This window comes from Emydura macquarii, unplaced genomic scaffold (assembly GCF_026122565.2).
Source record: "Emydura macquarii macquarii isolate MOO-44397 ecotype Brisbane River unplaced genomic scaffold, CSIRO-AGI_Emac_v2 contig_1363, whole genome shotgun sequence".
Lineage (NCBI taxonomy): Eukaryota > Metazoa > Chordata > Testudines > Chelidae > Emydura > Emydura macquarii.
Genome location: NW_027131500.1, coordinates 23,093,936 through 23,116,998, shown reverse-complemented (window position 1 = coordinate 23,116,998; position 23,063 = coordinate 23,093,936). Strand labels below are relative to the sequence as shown.

Below are 23,063 nucleotides of genomic sequence, written 5' to 3'. Positions count from 1 at the left end.
CTCTCTCCAGGAAGGCTGTCGATGAGGCTTGAGCTCTGGTTGAGTGCGCTGTGATGGTTCCCGGAAGTGGCATCCTTGCCTGCTCGTAGCAGCACTTGATGCACGATGTAATCCATGAGGAGATACGCTGGGTAGAGACAGGTGAGCCTTTCATCTGGTCTGCCACTGCGACGAAGAGCTGTGTCTATTTCCGGAACGGCTTTGTCCTCTCGATGTAGTAGGCCAGGGGTTGTCTCACATCCAGCGAATGCCATCTCCTCTCCTCCTTCGAACCGTGTGGTTTGGGAAAAAACACGGGAAGAAAAATATCTTGATTACAATGAAATTGGGAAACCATCTTGGGTAGGAAGGCTGGAGGTGGCCTCAACTGTACCTTGTCCTTGTAGAATACTGTATAAGGGGGCTCCAAGGTCAAGGCCCTAACCTCGGAGACCCTCCTGGCTGAGGTAATGGCCACCAGAAGGCTACCTTCCATGAAAGGATGAGCAGAGGGCATGAAACCATGGGTTCAAAGGGGGGCCCCGTGAGTCTCAAGAGGACCAGGTTGAGATCCCAGGGAGGCACCAGGTCACGGACCCGTGGATAAAACCTCTCCACCCCCTTGAGGAACCTGACCGACATGGGATGGGAGAACAGCAGTTTCCCTTCTAGCGGCTGATGGAAGGCCGAAATGGCCGTCAGGTGAACCTTCAACGAGGCCAGCACCAGACCCTGGAGCTTTAGCTGGAGAAGGTACTCCAGGATCGCCTGTATAGCCTGTATAGGCTGGGCAGGATACTCCGCGACGCCGCCCAACAGGTAAACCACCTCCACTTAGCCTGATACGTGACCTCTGTGGAAGGCTTCCTGCTACCAAGAAGGACTTGCTGGACCTGCGCCGAGCAGGCTCTCTCTCCCTCTATCAGGCACAGAGTCTCCAGGCCATGAGGTGCAGGGAGTCCAGGTGCAGGTGCAGAGGGTCCAGATACAACAGGCGACCATGGTCCTGGGATAGGAGGTCATGGTGCCTCGGGAGCTCCAGGGGTGGGGCGATCGAAAGGTCCAGCACCATGCTGAACCAGTGCTATCTCGGCCAGGCTAGAGCGATGAATACAACGCTCATCCTGTCCCTCTTTATTTTCAGCAGGACCTTGGGTAGGAGTGGAATGGGTAGAAATGCATACATGAGGGTCCCTGTCCAGTCCATGAGGAATGCGTCGGAAATTGACCCAGTCTTGCAACCCCAGAGCGAGCAGAACCTCAGACACTTCATGTTCCAGGCCAACGCAAATAGGTCCAGTTGGGGAACTACCCACTTCTGGAAGATCATAGCCACCACCACTGGGTGCAACGACCAGTTGTGGGCAAGGTAGAAATGACCTGCTGAGGAGATCCGTCTCTTCGTTCCTCACTCCTGGGAGGTGAGAGGCACTCAGATGGAAATCGTGCCTCACTGCAAAGTCCCACAGACGGATAGCTTCCTCACAGAGGGTTGAGGAGCACGCTCCCCCCTGCCTATTCATGTAAAACATGGCTGTGGTGTTGTCCGTCAGCACCTGCACCACTCTGCCTGTCAGGAATCGGAGGAACACCTTGCACGCCAGGCGAATGGCCCTCAGCTCCTTCACATTGATGTGCAGGCACCTCTCCTCCCCCGACCAGAGCCCCTAGGTTGGTGCTGATGTGAACTCCCCATCCTACGTCCGAGGAGTCGGAAATTAGGGTGACTGACGAGACCAGTTCCCTGAAAGGAATACCCTTCATCACTGTCCTCGGAGTCTGCCACCAATTTAGGGAGGCTAAGATGGGCGGAGGAACTGTGAGCACCTGGTCCAATGGGTGTCTGCTCAGAACATATACCGAGGCCAACCATGCCTGAAGCGGTCTGAGCCTCAGGAGAGCTAGTCTCACTACATACGTGCAAGCCGCCATGTGGCATAACAGCTGTAGGCAGTGCCTGGCTGCTGTCGTGGGGCATCGGTGCAGCTGGGAGATGATAGAGACCATTGCCTCGAAACGTGGCTGAGACAGGAAGGTTCTGGCCTGGGAAGCGTCCAGGGTTGCCCCAATGAATTCTATTCATTGCACTGGGGTTAATGTGGACTTCTGTTCGTTTATGAGTAGTCCCAGCCTGCTGCATGTGGAGCAAGTGAGGGTCATGCTTTCCTGCACTTGGGACCTGGACCTGCCCCTGATAAGCCAATCATCCAGGTAAGGAAAATTTGCACACCCTTTCATCTCAGGTGGGCAACCATTACCGCCATGCACTTGGTAAACACCCTTGGATCCAAAGATAGGCCAAAGGACAGGGCTGTAAATTGGTAGTGGGAGCCAGTCACCATGAAATGGAGAAAATGCCTGTGGCTGGGGAGGAGAGACACATGGAAGTATGCGTCTTTGAGATTGAGGGCGGCATACCAATCTCCTGGATCCAAGGAAGGAATTATGGAGGCTAGGGAGACCATACGAAACCTGAGTCGTTTGACATATTTGTTTAGATGACGCAGGTCTAATATGGGTCTCAGAATATCTCAGTATCTCGAATAGAACCCCTTCCCCCTTCTGCCTTGAAGGACCATTTCCACCACTCCCAGGTTGAGGAGGGTGTCCACTTCCTGCAAGAGGAGTTGCTCATGAGAGGGGTCCCTGAAGAGGGACGGAGGGGGAGGGTTGTTGGAGGGTGTAGATGTAAACTGTAGGGTATAGCCCCCTGAGACTAACCCAAGGACCCAACGGTCCAAAGTGTTTTTGCCCATTCGGGATAGACGGGCCTTAACCTGTTTAGGAAGGGGCGGGGTGGATCCAGGAGAGCAGTTGGGGCGCCACCTTCAGGCGCACCATCAAAATTGCCTCCTCTGGTTGCCTGACCTCCTGGGGATCCCCTGCTGGGGAGCTGAGGACGAGCTTGGGCATTGATTCCTTCTTCTAAACCCCCTATTCCTATCCCTATTCCTATAGGGTTGAAAAGGCCTGGGCGGAGGCCTTGGCTGCTGCTGCGCCTGGGACCGTGACTGATGCCTGGAAAACTGGGGCATGTAAAGAAAGGCCCAGGGAGCAAAGCGTGGCTCTGGAGTCCTTCAGACCGTGCAACTTCACATCGGTCTGGTCAAAGAATAGGGTTGACCCATCAAAGGGGAAGTCCTGAGTACACTGCTGCACCTCCTGGGACAGGCCCGAGGATTGCAGCCATGAGCACCTTCTCATACAGATGACGGAGGCTATGGCCCTGCCCGGCAAGTCAGCAGCGTCACAGGATGCCTGGAGTGCTGCCCTAGCTACCGTGGTGCCTTCCTCCACGATAGTACTAAAGTCTGCAGCTTGGTCCTGGGGTAGGGCCTCAGCGAACCACCTGAGGGAGTCCCACAGGTTGAAATTATATCTGCCCAGGAGGACCCGATGGTTGGCAATCCTGAACTTCAGGCTTGCCGTGGAATAAACCTTTCTCCCAAACAAGTCCAGCTAGAGGTACTGGAACGTCGTCTCGGTACTGATGATTTCTGCTGCTGCTTGCCTTGAGGCCCTGCAGAGACCTTCAGTGACCGAGGTCGGCGTCGCTCTGAATTTCTGGACGCCAAGCCAGACTCCGGTGACCTGGTTCCACATCGTGGACTGCGCGGTGCCGAGTCTTCCTCCGGAGACCAGGTTCCATGCCGTCTCGGTGCGGGCGAACTCTTCGATGCCGGGTCCTCCGATGGCTACCAGGTTCTGCGCCGTCTAGGTATGGGTGAACCTCTCGATGCTTGGGATCTGGAACAGGAGCTATCCGAGCACCGCCTGGCAGACCTTGACCGGTGCCACCTCCTGGCATGCGCTGTCTCCGGTGCCAGGGATCGATGTCAGCGCTAAGAGGGAGACTCCACTTCCCGTGTCGGTGCAGGTCGGCTCAATGACACCGACCAGGAGCGACTACTGGGGTAGAGGCTCTGCTCTACCCTTGGGGACCGTCCGGCAGGAGAACTTCCTCCCTGCACCAGGGATCTCCACCGCCATTCAGGGGGACCCAACGCAGGTTTCCCCCATAACACCAGCCCCTTCTCCTTCGGCAGGGGGTCAGGGGGGGGACGGAGGTGGCGTAGACAAGGCCAACAAGGACTGAAAAGCCTACGGTGTCGACGGGGTTGGCAGGGGCACTCTCCCACTCCCAGGAGTCGGGGAAGGCTCCCTGACCGGAGATGCAGGCACTGAAGAAGACTCGACGGGCCAGGTCCAGTGCATCTCCGTACTCGATTCTGCCCATACCGACGGTACAGGGGAGTGTCCATGCTCCGCACGCCACTTCTTCCTCTTTGGTGCCGGCGATGTTGCGTGGTGCTGAGTCGAGGCAGGTACCAGCTGTGCGCTCTGTACCGAGGTCACGCTTGGTGCCAGGTGGAGCGGGCTGGCTCAAACGCCGGGCGGAGCGCTGCCTCCATCAACAGGGCTTTCAACCGGATCTCTTGGCCCTTTTGAGTCCTTGGTTTAAAAGCCCTGCAGATCTTACACTTCTCTTTTCTGTGGAATATGTTGTAGAGGACCTGAGAATCTAGCTCCCATTTGTACTACTGTGAGAAGTGGCTGCTGAGAATATTGGCTGTGGTGTTCTCAATGCTTGTGAGATAGACAGCCAAAATTTTGATCTAATTAGCCATGCACCAGTTCCATAGCTTCATGGTTTTGGCACACAGAGAGGTCTTGCTAAGTGATACAGAACATGCAGGACACGTTGTCTGGCATGACCCTGATTGATTTGCCTCTCATAAGGTGTAAGAAATGGAGTTCCAACAGATTGATGTTGAGATTGGTTTTCTGAGTTGTCCATCTGCCCTGAGTCATGAGAGCATTGATATGAGCTCCCCACCCCAACAGCGATGCATCTGTTGTTAAAGTTAGTGATGGGGTTTGGTGACAGAAGGGAATGTCCATGCGGATTTTGAGTGATCTTTCCATCAATCCAGAGAGTTCCTTACTTGTAAAGGAACCTCACCTGTGTCTCTTTAAGGTGTCTCTGACTGGAGAACAGGTCACTTTAAGTCAACCTTGAAAGCAGCAGAGGCATAGCCTTGCATGTTCGATCACAAAAGTTCAAGCTGCGTTGTGTCGCAGGACCTGAAGACAGTTCTTTATAGCAGTCTAAGGACTCCCCTGAACTGTTCATACCAAACCTGACAAGATTAAGAACCTGTCTAAGGGAAGGAAGGAGGCATAAGGTACATGTGCGGGCTGAACAGACACTCCTAAAGGAAAAATCTCTGATCAAGGGCTTGAGAGGCTTATGTGGGGTCACTACTCGAAGTCATAAGGACACTACTCGAAGAAGAATTGGTCGTTCCAGTGCTCACTAGATCTTTACCTTGAGATAGCTATTTGAAAACATTGCTGAATTTAATAAGCCATGTGCACCACTTTTTACAGACTTCAGGCCTTTGATTCAGTACACTGAGCAAGTTTGTAGGATCTGATGATGCAATTTAACGCTATCTTCCCAGGAATACCATTGACAGAAGATCTCGTAATGGAATGAAAAGCTATGTTGAGTCAATGGCAGATACATGGCATGGTTTCCTATCTCCACAGGAGTTCATCAAGCCTGCATTCTGTCACCACCATAATTTGATATTGGCATTGGTTATTTGACGGACAAGCTTGATGGGAAAGCTGTTGTCATGGCACTGAGCTGAACACCAGACTGTCAAATATTCGGACTGTGTCATAGACAGTGCTGGAGGATGCTCAAAAGATTTGGACACTAGTATAGCAGCAATTTTGGGCCCTTCAGTGGCCTCTATGGGAACTCTGTGACATCAAAGTTGCTGTGAAACTGCAGATCTATAGAACCACTATTATATCAAGTCTATTGTACAGAAATGAAATGCAGGCACTGAGGAAGGCTGAAGAACACTGGATTGATGTTTTCGATTTTCATCATCTATATCAGCTGCTCCACATCAAGTGGCAGGAAAAGAACAGAAATGAAGATGCTGAAAGCAGAACCCAGCAATCACTTCCATCAGCACGGGTTCAGTTTCAGTGGCTGTCTTGTAATGGAAGAGCATTGAATTCTGAAGTATGTGTACCAAAAAATGCCACTACACCTCCGACAATCACATGGGCACCAGCAGCTTCGGTGATAGGATCACCAGTGATGGACATAAATTGAATATCCAGTCAGACAATCTTAAGGACCTAGCCAGAGATCAATCTGCAAGGAAGCCAAGTCCCTTTGGGATTTGCCATGATGATGACAACAACGTGATTTTCAAAATTCTATAATAATACAAATAATATAAAAAATTTGAATATGAATTAGGCAGCACTAATCTATCAATATAAACGCTTATTAAAACTACAGCAGACTTCAATCTTTACTAGAATGTACATTAACATATAAGCTGAGAGATATCACTTTGCATGAACTTGTCTTTTGTGAAGGTGTAAAATGTTTTTAAATGATCTCAAGAATGTTTCCCACCATCACAGCAAAAAACCCCATGCACAATTCTTGAAGCTTCCACATCCCTAGCTATGTGAAACTCCACTAAAATTACTGTCATCATCACTCACTTTTCTTGTTCTGAGCCATATAATACATATCTCCCAAAAACTGATTTAGAATGACAGTAGGGTCTATTAGCTTTTGTGCATTTCTCTTGGCACTCATGTAATTCCACATTATGTATGTAAGAAGAAGCATGTTCAAATTATTTCTGCCTAATAAAATTAAAATCAAGAACTATAAATGTTATGCTTACCTCCTAAATTCATTCCAGCTTGTAGACATTTCTGTAATCGGCAAGCCGGGCAGTTCTTCCTTCGAATCTTATCAATAATACAGTCATTTCTTCCTGCACATAGGTAATTATGCTGCCCTGAATGAACCAAAAACAAAATAGAATGTTGTTTGGATACCTTATATATAAATATTTCCCATTTATTCTATTTTCCATTCATTCTGCAGTCATTTTGAGTTTCCTGTTAATTCACAGAATCTCTCTTCCCATTCTCTAGCTACCTCACAGAATCTTCCATCATGCTTCCAAAACAAATAGAAACCACCCCACAACAGCCCACTGCTACAGGAAGCAGGCCCTTCAGTTTTAATGAGATGAATATTTGCATCACTCACGAGACGGATTTATTTTCCATCCTGTGCACAGGATTAAACTCCTTATTTAAAAATGGACTTCAGATACATTGGGGTTGAGGTTTTTGGGATCCCCTACAGTTGTATCATCATTACAAGTTATTTAAGCACCATAAGTACAAAGCTTTGTAGAAAAATAAAGACACAGTCCCTGCCCCAGAGTGTTTACAATCTAAATCAGAAACAGACAATACAGGGCAGATATAATAAACTATCATAATACAGTCCAATCTTTTTAAGCAGTTCAGCGTATGTTTGATTTAATCATTTCTCTTATATGTGGTTGATTATTTCTGAAAGCTTTGCAGAAAAAGGGTGTGATTCACCAGTGCATTACTCCAATTACTCCATTACTTCAATTTTATGCAGTTAGGAATCAAGTCCAAAGGATGGTTTTGAATGATGAGGGGGTAGATACTTAGTTCACAATGAAAAAAAAAACCAAAGTATAAGCAATGGAAAATGCATGACAATGAAGCTATAGTAAGGACGCAAAAGATGTTTAGCGTTGCAGATTAGACTGTGGACAGTAGGGGGAAAGGAGGAAATAAACAGAACTGTAAGCAGGGCAGTAACATGAAGAGTTTTGGAAATGAACATAAGATGCTTAAATCTGATGTGGAAGGAAAGAGGACAGCAACAAAGTGCTAGCGTAACATGGTCAGAGTGATGAAAGAGAAGGTTATGTTAGTTGCATCATTTTGTACAGATTAGACTGGAAGGGGCATGATGCAATGTTGGGACATCATAAGAGGATGAGTTTGCAGCAGCTGTGGTGACAGATGTCCTATATATATATATATATATATATATATACACATACACACACACACATACACACATGTATATATAAAAATATTTTGTGGCAGGAATGGGGAGAGCTCAGAGAAGCTGTAGAGGAAAAAATGACAAGATTTGCCACGAGCCTGGATTCAGGAGAGTAGACAAAAGTCAAATAGGGTGTCAGCAACAGACACAATAAAAGCATTAACTGTGAACTGTGATGAAGAAGCATGTGGGAGAAAAGAGGACAAGTTCAGTTTTCACTTTATTGAGTTTGAGGTACCAGTGAAGATGTTAGAGAGGCAAGATGGCTGAGGGGTAGGAGTAAGTGTGTGGAATGAGGTAGTTTTGTGAGTTATCACTGTAGAAAAGGTAATATGGGAGTGGATGAGGTGGTTCACAAAACGAGTGTAAAAGGTGAAGAGGAAAGGCCAAGAATAGCACCCTCGGAAACACTGGGAGATTGTGGAGAAGGGGCGAGGAACCACTCAAGAAGATGCTGAAGGAGCGGTCCAGGGAAGTATGAAGAAAACTAAGAGAAGTCAAGAGAACTGACTGTAGCACTGAAATGATTGATTGTGGCTAATGAAACAGCTAGATCTAAGATTAGTCATGGCCAGGAAGAGCTCTATATTGGTGTCAGTAAGGGCACTTGCAGTGAAATGGATCAAGTAAGCTGGATGGTAGAGGTCAAGAAGCTTGGAGACAAAAAGGAAGCAGGGACATGGAGCATTAATTAGATAAGAATGTAGCACCAAAGGAGAGTTTCTTCAAAACAGGAGGTACAAAGTAGGTTAAAATTCCCAGGGAGCTGCTGATGGCAAGTGGCAGGATGCTCACCACAAAGCAGAATAACTTCCTGTGTAGATTCAAGGAAAATATAAGCACTAAATTCAACAGGGCACTTTGAACTAAGACTCAGGAGAACTGATTTTATTCCTGACTATTCCAATGACCTGCTGTCTGACCTTGGGCAAGATCTCTGTGACTATTTTCCATCACACCCTATGCCTGTCTTGTCTACTTAGAATGTAGAGGTACGGACCATTTCTTTGTTCAGCACCTAGCACAGCAGGGACCCAGTCTCACTTGGAGCTGCAAGATGCTGCTGAAGACAACAAATACACCATAATAAATATGATAATTTAAAAACCTGAAGTCCTATAAGTATGCAAACTGAAAGTTTTATAAGAATTCTGACCCTCCAGCACAAAAAGACTGGTACTTTGGGCTAGTGGTCCATTCATGAATATATCTTAAAGAAATAAAACAAATTAAAGCAAGTTGGATAATATAATGAAATCATCTTGAACAATTATCTGATATTTAAATAAGCCTACTAAAATAGTAATTGCAAAGTAAAATCACAATGGGCTAATCTTAAAAGGAAAATCTGCTTAAAATACAATTTTTGTGCACAAAATCAACCTAAGTAACATACAGCAATAACACAATAAAGACCATTTAGATGACCACCTAGAGAGAAATACTGTATTTAATGCCTATTAATATATTTTCTATCTACCGATTTAAGTCCACCTTCTGAAAAATATTATGAAACAGTACAACAAATAGGAATGAAAGTCTAAAAATAAAGTGAAAAGTAAGTGTTAAAGTAACGCTGAATACTTAAAGGATGTCATTCAAAACATTGGCACCTAAATTTTGATTCAATTTTGAAGAATTTTATATTTTCTGCTGGAAATCTGTGCATGATTGTTCAGTACTGCAGCTTGTCAGTGTCTTGTACAATGTCCTTTGTACATCATGGAGTACTGCGATACCATTTTTAGGCTTTCACAGGCGGGTGCAGGCTATTAATATGACAAGTCAGCTCTGATGCTGCAAAATGAACCCCTGTGCAGATTTCCCATGAAGGCAGTTTGTTCTATGAAATTGTACACCTGTTAAGTCAACATTTTTCATTCTGGCTTTCAAAAACTGATGAGCTTAGTGAAAGTAGGTTAACATTTATGTACTTCAGGATAATTACACAGGATATATTTTGTATACGTTGTGGAAATGTTTATTTGATTTAAATCCTTGTCTTACAGTGTCTTTGTAAGACATATTCCTTGTATATCAATCCTTTCATGAGTCAGATTTAGGATACTTTGGTTAAACTGCATTCACTACATACACTTTCAGTAAACATTTAACAACAGAAAGTACAATTCAGACTTGTGAATTTCCTTGATTATTCTAGTTTTGTGTGGCAAAAAACTGAAGGGATATCCTAATGCCCTGCAATTTGTTTTCTCTTCTTCTCCTATTATATTTCCACTAGCAAAGAGAAAACTCAATTACTATTGATCCAATAAGTTACAGCAAGACTAAAACTCCCTGGAAAAAAAGCTTACTGCCCCTGGAAACGGTGACATATTCCCCTTGTTAAAACCTAGCCTATTAAGTGACTGATCCTGCAAAGCAGGATGCTAGGACTTCAACAGGGCTCCTTGCAGGTGCAGGAATCTGCCCACATGCATCACTTTGCAGGATCACAGCCCAAGTACTTTTTTAAAATTACAACTGGGAAAAGGAAAAATTCTTAAATTATTAAAGTTGGTCAAATTTCCCATGTTTTCCTTCTCCTTCTGTAACATTACATTTTCTTTTTTCAAAGTCTGAGCAAGGACATGCAAAGAATGTAATTCTTTTTCTGAATTTTTGCTGTCTATAGTCTCAATAAAACGTCTATAATGTTCAAAGAATGTTCAGTTCTGTTGAAAGAGGCTTGTAAAGTATCCAACTGATTGGAAAAGGAAACTTCCAATTTTTGCTTTGTCTAACTGAGAAGACAAAAAGTCTCTTTCCTCTGTTCAAATTGCAGGTTCTCTTGCAAGATCTCTAAGAACAGACATAGAGGAAGTTCCAGAAACCGCTCTGGTCCAATAACAGAGATGAAGTGATCAAGACGATTGTTATGAAATAGGGGTAGCAAGGGAATGTCTCCTTGTCTTCTGCCTCCCCACAGCACAAGAGAATAGAAGAGAAAAGCGCACTCCACAAAACAACCCCAAACTGCATCTAGGAGCCAAGAAAGGGCAGAGCTGTACCCCTTCCTCCTCCTCCCACCCACCAGTGGTGCTGGAACAATTTTTATAGTGGAAATGCTGAGAACCATTGAACTGAACTGTAACCCTGTGTATGATGGAAATCACTTCAAGCCAGGGGGTGCAGCAAGCTTCCTGTATGCACCTATGCACACCACCCCCCAAAACCAACTTTTTTAAAAGGTCACCCACTCCAGCAGCACAGGTAAAAGCAACATCTGTATGATCCACAATCCCCCTCCTCCACATATGGAATACTTTAATTTCAGATACGGATTTCATTTTATTAATGGTGGGCAAAATTGACTTCTCAATGAAGCCAGAGTGATCAGACTTTCTGTTGGGATTTGAGGAAAGGTGAATAGAATTTGTTTCCAAAACCCCACTGCAGCCACTAGTCCAGTCTTTGGACCAGTATAGGGGCTTCTGCCCCTCGTTCTCCCTCTGTAAGTGTCTTTGGCCACTGGCTCTGTATAGGATCTAATAGACTCTTTTCAATCACTGCAAACCCCAGCTCCCAAGTGAGAAGCTTCAAGATACACAGTGAGAGCCCCAAAGCACCAACCCCCACACTGGCAGCCACACATAAGGTCTAAGTGGTGCAGAGTGCCTTTCACAGGATCTCCATAGTGAATGAATTTCATTCATGAAAAGTGCTTTGTACCATGTGAAATTTCAGGGCTTCATTGTCCTCCCACTCAAACCAGTGTAACTCCACTGACTTCAGTGGACTTGCTCCTGATCATACAATAGTAGAAGTTTAGGGTTGGAAGGGACCTCAGGAGGTCATCTAGTCCAATCCCCTGCTCAAAGCAGGACCAATCCCAACTAAATCATTGCAGCAAGGACTTTGTCAAGCTGAGCCTTAAAAACCTCTAAGGATGGAGATTCCACCACCTCCCTAGGTAACCCATTCCAGTGCTTCACCACCCTCCTAGTGAAAAACGTTTTTCCTAATATCCAATCTAGACCTCCCCCACTGCAATGTGAGACCACTGCTCCTTGTTCTGTCATCTGCCGCCACTGAGAACAATCTAGCTCTATCCTCTTTGAAACCCCCCTTCAGGTAGTTGACGGCTGCTATCAAATCCCCCCTCACTTTCTCTTCTTCAGACTAATTAAATCCAGTTCCCTCAGCCTCTCCTCATAAATTACGTGTCCCAGCCAATCACCACGAGTTTTCAGAGATAATGGCCAATGGCTCTGGAATCACATCAGCCAACTCCCTCAGCACCCTCGAATGCATTGCATCCGGCCCCACTCTGTGCCGTTCAGTGTAATAGTCTGGGAGCTGACCTTGTCTGTGAAGACAGAGGCAAAAAAAGGATTAACTACTTTGGCTTTTTCCACATCATCTGTCACTAGGTTGCCTCCCCCATTCTGTAAGGGGCCCACACTTTCCCTGACCTTCTTGTTGCTAACATATTTGAAGAAACCCTTCTTGTTACCCTTCACATCCTTTGCTAGCTGTATAGCTAAAGTTCCAATGCTCCGATGGTGCTTTAGCCTTCCTGATTTCACCCCTCCATGCTCAAGCAATATTTTTATACTCTTCCCTATCATCTGTCTAAGCTTCCTTTTTATGTTTAAGCGCACCAAAGACTTCTCTGTTAAAAGCCAAGCTGTTTGCCTGCCATATTTCCTCTTCTTTTTGCACATTGTGATGGTTTATTCCTGTGCCCTCAGTAAGGTTTCTTTAAAATACAACCAGCTCTCCTGGACTTCTTTCCCTCCATATTAGCTTCCCAGGGATTCTGCCCATCAGTTCCCTGAGGGAGTTGAAGGCTGCTTTTCTGAAGTCCAGAGTACATATTCTACTGTCCTCCTTTCTTCCTTTTGTCAGGATCCTGAACTTGACCATCTCATGGTCACTGCTGCCCAGGTTGCCATCCACTTCTACTTCCCCTACCAATTCTTCCCTATTTATGAACTGCAGGTCAAGAGGCGAACAGCCCTTAGTTGGTTCCTCCAGCACTTGCACCAGGAAGTTGTCCCCAGCACTCGCCAAAAGCTTCCTGGATTGTCTGTGCAATACTAAATTGCTCTCTCAGCAGATGTCAGGGCTATTATAGATACTAGTCTAGGGAGAAAGGAGAATCAGGCCCACAGTATCCTGAGCTCAATGAATGTAGTTCTATATGAAGCTTCCCCATTCCCCTTAGTTAGCATTATTTACTAAATAGACTGAAGCAGCTCTCTTCGTCTCCCGTAGCACTTTAGCCTCTCAGTTTTGCACAGATTTTGGTTCCCCTATTAATTCTGAAATTGGGTATAGTATTATTTAGCCAGCTGAATGTAATGGAATGAAAACATGCCTGCTTGGAAAAAAAGAATCAATGAAGCCTAGGAAGAGGGGAGACCACTTAATTTCAGGATATCTGGTTCACAGACAAACCTGCCCCTAAACCAGGATTCTTTTCTCTTCCTACACACACCCACTCATTCTCCTCCCCCCCCCCCACCAAGTAGTATAACTCTACTCAAGTTTTCCTCCTGCAGCATGAAATCATGTAATCTGTCTCTCATTTGTGCTCAGCAAGATGTAACTTTCATTTAGACAACTCTAAAACCTCCACATATTTTGTGAAATCAGTGTTATTACTGTACCCCTAACAATTTTTTTAACAGGTAAAGTATATTACTCCAAGTCTTTATTCCTCTATCATATAATAATTTTTATTATACAAATAAAAATGCTGCTAAAATTTATGATAATTTGCCAAATGTAATAACCAAAAGACTACATGTTTAACCAAAGTTGATCACATTTTCTAGAAAGGAACAAACTGCATATATCTAACCAATCTTTATTTTGAGATGTATAATTGGGACTCTGAAGTAAATCAAAATGATAAAGTATGACATTTTCAATCTCTTCTAAAATTTCACCTTTTTTAGAAAAGTCACTATTCTTATGGTATTAAGAAAATATCAGTCCCTTACATTGATTCCATTTAAATCTGAACTGCATTTTCATTGTACTGTTAAAGAATTTTTTTAAAAGCAGTTGACAACTGCCCAGCAACAGCAGCCTATGTTTGCAGTCACTATTTTAGGCTACATCACATGTCAATTACATAACCTTGTTTTACTGCTCTTGAACTGGTTAGAACAACCTGGGAAACAGATTAGGGCAGTCCCTTTGAATTGTGTAATCCAAAGTCAATTGCATGCACAACTCCTCCATCCCCCTTCTCAAGCACTACAATATTGAATCTACAGTAAGTCACCTTCTCTCAATAACTAGTTACTTATTGTTAGAGCTTACTGAAACATTTGATAATTAACTTTCTCAGTTCTGTTTAAACCAGTCCAGTCTGACCATAATAAAGAAATAAATAATGATCCCTGCTGCTGACATTTATGAGTGGTGCAGGATTAAGATGCTTATAAATGCCATGAGAAAAATACAGAATTCAAATGTATATATTGTCCCCCTTTTTTAGTAAAGGATAGTGAACGTTTAGTTTTTTCCCATATTCAGACTAATTTTGGGGTCATAATTTAGCTCTGTATTCTTAATAACTCAATAGGTCTGTTCATCTGGGATCACATCATTTCCAGATCAACATGCTTGCTGACATAGAAGGAGGCTGTGTTTGCCATTTGTTCAAAAACAATAATGAGGCCAATCTATGCCACTGAAAGAGACTGGGGTTTGAGTCCAAAGTAGAGAACATTTCCCAATTTTTCTTTTTTACAAAAAGTTTTAAAAAATTTAATCAGATTAAAAATATACATTATAAAGCAAATTTATTTACTATGTTCAGTTTGAGATTTTTTCCTACTTCTTTCCCTTTTTGTTAGTGTTATTTCTATCACATGATGCATCTTTTCTTCAGTTTTTTTCACTATTCATATTTCGTCAGACTAATTTCTTTTAATATAATATTTAAAAAGATTTTTCCTGTGTCAAAATCTCTTTAAGATGTTTTTTCCAGACTTGGTCTTTCTCCTTTATTCATTTTTACCTTCAGTGTTTTCTCTCTCTTCTTCTGTCCCAGCTCTGTTGTTTTTTGTTGTTGTTGTTTTACTTCCCTATCTCTTTATGAATACCACCTTATTATTTCCCCCCGGACACAGACTCTGGCTTCTACTATTTCAGAGACTAAGGATCCTTGTCAATCAAGGGTGGATCAGTTCTTCACTGCTCAAAAGAGAACTTCTTTTACAAAATTCTACATTTTCTTTTAACCACTGTTAAGTAATGTATTATTGTAATTTCTTTGTCTTGACAAAAACAATTCTTAAACCACAAAATGTATACTGGCCAATGATCCTCTTCTTCTACTTGATTAAAAATACATATGCTATTGTTGCTTCTTTAAGGTTCTGGGAAGGGAAATTAGAAGTTCTTTTGAGATGGTAACTGTGTTTTGAGCAAACAAGCATCAACTAACATGTTAGTTCTTCTAGAAGATCAGATTTTTAAACTGGTAAGATTAATTATCACTGTTTCCACAGATTATATTTTATGGATCTGACACACCATTCCCTTTTCTAAGATTTTTTTCTGTATTTCTTTTAAAACCCCATACCAACAATTACAGTTGCCTTGTATTTTAGTTTGTAACAAAATATAAAACTCATTTAAAATCACTGTCCTCCCATTCAAGAATACGATTTGCAACTTTTTCAAACCTTGCCAGTGAAAGATGGATATCTATTACATATAACCAGAGCTGGTCAAGAAATGTTGACAGAACCGTGTTTCACTGGAATGTGGAGTTCCATCAAAATTGAAATACTTTGTGAAACCAGGTCAATATTATTGGAATTGGAAGAAAACGCGGGGGTGGGGGAGAGTGTTCCAACAATGACAAAACGTCCAGTTTTGACATTTTCAGAATGAAATGTTTTGGTTTTTTTTGTTTTGAAATGACTTTTTGTTTATATTATATTATATTATATTATATAGCCAAATATAATTCAAAATAAAAACTCAAAAATCAAAACGTTTTAATTTTGTTGAGATGCAATGTTTCGATCAATCAAAAACAAACAAACAAAAATACTGAATTCTTCTTCATGGAAAATGTTGACATTTTTAGGTTTTGTTTGAATTCTAAATGAAGCCAAATTTCAAAATCCTTCACAAACTGATCTTCTGTCCTCTGCACATCTCTGACTCTGATGCAGAGATTATAATCATAATAATAAAGAATGATATACATAATAATATAATTCTTATAGAGTACTTTTCATGAGTAGATCTGAAAGCACTTCCCTGTAAGGTAGGGAAGCAAGTACTACTATTCTCATTTTACAGATGGCGAACTAAGGCAGAGAGAGGTCACACAGGAAGTCTATGGCAGAGCAAAGAATTTAACCCAGGTATCTCACATCTTAAGCCAGTCCCCTAATTACCAGAGCATACTTCCCCTCATGCATATTTACTACCTGCTGTAATGCATGTGTATTGCCATTGCACATGTAAGGTCAGAGTTTGCTATCTTCTTCCCTGTAGAGTAGTACCTTGTTCCATAATTTAATTTATTTCACTAGCAAGAATCATGGCACAAAGTGCTACACAACATAAGAAAAAAGTCTGAAACTGGCCCATAAAGTTTTTTGTGTGTTTATGGCCGGTGAAGGGGCACTGGTGGGGGGGCACGTGTTTTACCTAGCGTTAACTAGTGGGGCTTTCACTCGAAAAGGTTGTTAAGAATACTACCCTAATTGTATTATTCATTTTCATAATTTATTTAGTAAAAGTCTCCATTCAAAAACTAATTTGAAGTGGCTGCAGAATTTTCAGTCTGTTGCACTGGAGAGCCACAGCATTCAGGCCTCTTACCAATAAATTTAGGTCTAGTTTGCTGTGGGGTTCATGGAGTGCTGACTATAGTCATCATTCAGCAACCTCTGAAATGAAGCCTCTGAGATGGAACATGGCAACCATTGTGCACCAGTAGAACATGCTATTTTTTCTGTTTGCTTATTTGCTTGCTTGATTTCAGGAGGGTAAGTTAAGAATAATTTACAACTTAAAGTAGAGGAGGAATTCTAATAGCTATAATGAGCCAGACTCTCAGGTGGTATAAATACATATAGCTCCATTGACCTCCCACTGGGGATGTGGCCTAATCTAGTTACTCATGGTGGAATCCGGGAACTCTCACTAAGCAAACCCCAAGGTATGAGAGGCTGTGGGGGAAGTGCTGCTTTCCCAAGCCAGGGAAAGGAGGGAGAACTGTTCTCCTCCCTGCAATCCATCACCTAATCCCTTTTACTTTAACCACTGACCTCCATCTCTTATGAAACTTGTGGAATCTTTTTGTCCACCAGTCATTGGGACCATCAGAATGCCACTAACATTGACCCAAAGAGAAGAATGCCAACTACCCAGTCACCAACACTATTTCCAGTTCCTGAAGCATTAGAATTTCTCTGGAGGACACATCCAAGTATTAAACGAAGTCCATATTCTTGTTTAGCTTACAAGAACTGACATAACTACAGCTTGAAATAGAATGCATGTGTAGCCCACATGCTTGCACCACAATATTTAGTGGTGTAAATAAAGGAAGACACAGCGGGGAGGATATATAATTCTTGGTTTTGTTTTGGGGTACTCTATTTGACTGCACACTTGCCAGAGGTGGGCGGGATGACTCTGCCAGCTGGGCCGGAATCATCCAGAAATTGGGTATGGTGGGCACTAAGTGTGCTCATTAGTTGTTTGAAGTTACTTGGGTGATTTCCATTCTGGGCAAGCAGTCTGTCAGAACACACCCAGAGTCACTCTCCTGACAATGGAACCAATGAGAACTCAAGGGGAGGAGGAGAACTTTATAAATAGTAGTAGTATTAATAGCCAGACTTAAGAACTCAGCAGAGTGGAGCACCGCAAGGACTAGACAGGTCTTCTGTAAGTATTGTGTTGCAGTGAACTGTTATGCATTTCTATCTATCTACAGATATAGATTTTATAAACATTTTTCCTTTAATTGTGTCGCTTTTGTTCACTCAGAGATGTAGCTTCATTCTCTCTCTCTCTCTCTGAATGACAGTTCTGAAAGTAAACTCTTGTCTGTAGCCCAGCAGAGAGGTAATCTGAGGTACAGGAAAGGGGAAATAAATACTTATATCTAACATTAGCACAGTACTTTTCCCAAGCACATTACATGTGCAGTGTGGTCAAAGTTAAGGTAAAGTTGCTGTGACAACCATAATTCTGAATTGCCTGAATTTTGTGTGTTTACATTCTCAACTAACATTGCATTATGAGGATTTTTCACTCAATTTCATGTTAATTTCTCACAGAGATAAATAATAAAAAAGGGAAAAATAGACAGAAAAAACAATGAATTGCACAATGGAATGAACAGATTCAGTGATTAAAAATTTAGTGAAAGTACTGTACTGCACATGTCCCATGTTCAATTTTCATATAACTATAAAGTCATCACTCCCAAAATAAATTTCTTCAGTTATGTTAAAGTAATTTGTCCTCATTCAGCACTCTGAGCCTCTCTTAAGGGTCCCTCGTGAGTAATTTTACTCACATGTGAAAGGGTTTACAGAATTCATCCCTAAGTTGTTGCCAAGTATGAAGTTTTCAAATTAAACAGTTTTTAAGTTAAAAAAAAACATCATACATTTTCTTAATGTGTTTAAAACACATTTCCATGCTAACACAATTCAAATAGCAAAATGTGATTTTACCAAACTTCCCAACACCACAAAAATTCATATATATGTTTATAACAACAAACATCAATCCAAATAATGATAATAGTTTAACAAAACACTTGAAATCAGGGACTTGGAACTAAAGTACCATCTCAAAGCATAACTATAGCATTAGCATGGCATAAAAAGACTTATTTTACTTTCACAGATCATTATGTTTAATTGACAATCACTTTTTCAAAATTTGTTTTGCTTAGTTAAACCAAAAGACCAATTTCAGTTAAACACTATAATTTATAGCTAGTATTCACTCCAGAACCAAAGGGAGTATATGATGTGAAGAAACTGATGTCCATCCCAATCTATGAAAATCTTAATTTTCTTCAGTTTATTAATATTTAGTCTCAAATAGGAACATGGATGATTTTTTAGAATTTTAATTCAGTTTCATTATTATTAGCCCAGTAATGCTAAGCAGATTGGATGAAAATAGCTTGTTGCAAGAATTAAGGTAAAAAGAATTCAAAATTGCATGTATTGACATGTGACAGCCTAACAGAAGAGTATGACTGGTATGAAAATGCTCTGAGCCAATTTTAATAAAATATAGCAATTCCCTTATTAAAATCAGATATGCATTAGACATCATTGGAGCCTGATCCTGTGCTACCAGGTCTAGAATTACTACTGAGAGTAGTCCCACTCAAGTAAATGGAATACTCAAGCACTTTGCCTGGTAGAGAATATTTGGAGAATTGTGCCAGTCAATGCCTTTTTATCCCTCGGTTTTACCCAACCATTTGAGTCCATTCTCAGATATTATAGATGGTAGGCTATGCTGCTGGTGACCATACAACTTTTGACAGCTATGAAAAGGGATGAAGATTAAAGACAGGATTCCATTAACATCCAACATATTATATAAATAAGTGGGAGAAAAATGTGGATCCTTCCCTCCCCCCAAAAGCATTATGAATTAAAAAACAGTTGCAAATGGTCTGATTCTTTTTGTAAGAATACCAGTCATACACCACTGTAACGGAGATACTCCTGACTTATAACTGTGAAAGTGAAAGGACAATCAGACCCAATACCTTCTCTGACACAGGGGAAGTACCTTTGCAGTACAGCTCAGGGTTGCTATTTTTAAAAGTAACTCTGAAACTGGTAGACAGCTGTATTAAATGCTGCCCTGAAAGGTACATTTGTGTCTAAAAATACATAAAGATGAGATCAAACTGAAATTGAAAAGCAGATGAACTTTATGTGCTAAAAGATTTTTCCACTTTGGTAAATGGATTTTAATGAAGTGTGGCACTATGTTTCATACAATTTATTAGTCCAGTCCCACTGATTCACACTCTGAAGCAGTGTGAAGATTCCATAATTGGCATACAGCCAAAACTAACATGCAGAAACAATTAAGAAATTATGTGGAAATCATTTTTGTTGTGTTTTTTTAATAGACTGAGTAACTTATTAGTTAGTTAGCAAAAGGGCACAAATTAGAATAATTCAGTTATAGAGGTTTAAATGCATGCAACTGAAGTAAACTATTTTTTAAAACTCAAATGAAAAGATTAGTGTGTGTAAAAAGTCATCTTGAGCCTGATTCATCCTGGCAGTACAGCCCCTTTGTGTATGACAGGATGGTGTGAAGAGCCTGAAGGGCAGGCATAAAGCCACTCTTGGGAATACTATTGTTCCAGGAGACCACCTAAGGGAGAGGGTGCATCCCAAGGTAAGTCAGTAGCGGTGAAGTGGGTGTGAGTGTTTTGGCAAGGTGGAGGCAGGATAGAGGATGGGAGTGTACAGATCAGGAGCAGGAGAGGATGTGTCCAGACCAGATTTGTCCCGCTGCAATTCGGCCCACTTGCCAGGCCTCAGGGGCCACCGAAACAGGGTCACAATTTAGGGCAGCCTTCAGTGCTTTCTTAGCCTGTCATGGGCAACACCTGAAAATTGCCTCTCCAGTGCCCCTACAGCATGCACTGTTGCCAGCACAGAGATGAATGTGCCTCCTTGTGTAGTCATTTATACCTGTATAAAGTGGGTGTAAAACTCTACAAGATAAGATTAGCGACACTATATTTATACCCATTTTGCATAGGTTTAAATGACTACAGAAAGTGAAAGGAGAATCAGGTCATGAAGTCTAAAAATCCACTTTGTAGAATAAATAGTATTTGCTGGCACTGTCCCTTCAATATCCAGCCTCCTTCTTGGCGTAGCACAATCATAGTTCTGCTGCCAAGGGTACCTCAGTGACCAAGGAGGTGGAGGGTGGATTTGTCCCTGATTGAATTACATAGACAACTCCTTAATACAGAGATTTAAGGATGGGAATTAGAGAGGTATCAAAAAGCAACTTGAGATGCAATCAAACAGGAAACATATTTTATTCATTCACTGATGAACTACCATACTCAGTTTATTCCCCACTCTGCTGTTCTCATTCATAGACTAAAAATCATTACACTTAAGTTCCTACTTACTATTTGACTACTTTGACAGGATTTACCTTCTGCATCCAAGTCCTGTAAGTGAGACCATCTACAGTAATGTGACAGAGATAAGACTGGAGAGAATTTGAATTTGCCACTGGTTATAGGAAACTGTCTAGTGGGGTAGCCCAGGTATTGATGTTTATTCTGGTCTTATTAACGATCTTCATTAGCAGTCTGGAAGCAGGAAGAATTGTTAGAAACACTATTGTAGACAGAGAAATTATATAAAAGGATCTACAGAAATCAGAAATATGGGCAGAAAACAACCAAATGAAATTCAAGTTTGAAAAAAATGCCAAAAAATGCATCTGGGGAATAATCCACAAGAAAAATGAAATAATAGAGAGAAACTTGGAAAACAGTAATGTTAAAGGAGATCTAGGAAAAAGAGGACAAATTAGCCTTAATTATTCACTGCAAGATGGTTGCACAAAATGTGAATAATATTTTGGAGTGTATAGAATCATAAGACTGGAAGGGACCTTGAGAGATCCTCTAGTCCAGTCCCTTGCACTCAAGGCAGCACTAAGTATTATCTAGACCATCCCTGACAGATGTTTGTCTAACCAGCTCTTAAAAATCTCCAGTGATGGAGATTCCACAACCTTCCCAAGCAATTTATTCCAGTGCTTAAATATCCTGACAGTTAGGAAGTTTTTCCTAATGTCCAACCTAAACTGCTCTTCCTGCAACTTCAGACCATTGCTTCTTGTCCTATCCTCAAAAGATAATGATAACAATTTCCCCCCCTCCTCCTTGTAACAACCTTTTATGTATTTGAAAACTATTATCATGTCCCCTCTCAGTTTTCTCTTCTCCAGACTAAATAAACCCAATTTTTTCTATTTCTCCTCATAGGTCATGTTTCCTGGACCTTTAATCATTTTTGTTTGCTTTTTTCTGGACTTTCTCCAATTTGTCCACATCTTTCCTGAAATGTGGCACCCAGAACAACACAATACTCCAGTTGAGGCCTAATCAGCACAGAGTAGAGTGGAAGAATTATTTCTGGTGTCTTTCTAATACATCGCAGAATGATGTTTGCTTTTTTTTTTTTTTTTTCCCCAGCAATGTTACACTGTTGACTCATATTTAGCTTGTGATTCACTATGACCCTCAGACCCCTTTCTGTAATATTCCTTCCCATTTTGTATGAGCATATGCAGAGCCATTATGGTATACGGCAGGATAGCATAATAGTCCTTTCTCTATGTAGTTCTGTTGAAATCACACCTGGAATACTACAGTCTGTTCAGGTACTTTTATTATGGGAAAGATATAAACAAATTGGAGGGAGCTCAGAGAAGTGGAACAGATGTGATTAGAAGCTGGAGACAGTGACTTATGAGGAAAAATGAAAATAATTGCTTTATGCAGGAGGGACGGAGGCTCACTGTGAACAGGATGGCAGAGGATAGGCAGGTGAACAAGGGGAGATACTGAGCCACAGGGGAGGGAGAAGGGCAGTCAGTTCCAGACTGGGCAGGGGCATCCTGGCAATTCCTACTAATATTCCTATGGCAGTTCCTCAGCAGCTGGTATCCTCTGCTCCAGCCAACTCCTTGGTGACTAGCACCCTGAGCACTGACATCGCTCCATCCCCCACCCAGATGCAGGTGCCCTGGCAGCTGGCGCATGTGCTCCTGCCACTCTTCCAGAACCCATGATGGCTGGAAGAGGAATGCTATTCCTACCTGCTCCCCAGCAGCCAGCCTGATCTCATGCGCCATGACAACTGTTTCAGCCCCTCCTCTAGGTCCCAGTTTTAGGTTCCATTCTGACCTCCATGAAATATGGGGGAGGAGGAGGACACACATCAGCCCTCCCCCCCCATATTTCCATTGTGGAGGGCTAGTCCTCCCTGCAGCCTTCCTTTTGTTCAGCCTCCCCTGGCTTTATATTTGAATAATTTGACTAAGTGGCACCTAAAGTGGATATAAAGTCTAGGTATACTTGAAGGGTGTCAAGTCCAAGGCCTCAATTCAG

General features: G+C 42.3%; 1 protein-coding gene across 8 annotated transcripts in view; it reads right to left on the bottom strand.

The window, feature by feature from the left end:
• NR3C2 (nuclear receptor subfamily 3 group C member 2) overlaps positions 1 to 23,063 on the bottom strand; it is a 285,508-nt gene that overhangs the window by 66,240 nt on the left and 196,205 nt on the right. For all 8 annotated transcript variants that reach the window (XM_067551920.1, XM_067551921.1, XM_067551926.1 and 5 more), the window contains one exon: positions 6,708 to 6,824. In XM_067551920.1, the coding sequence (XP_067408021.1) occupies positions 6,708 to 6,824 (117 nt within the window). The remainder of the gene's footprint in view (positions 1 to 6,707; positions 6,825 to 23,063) is intronic.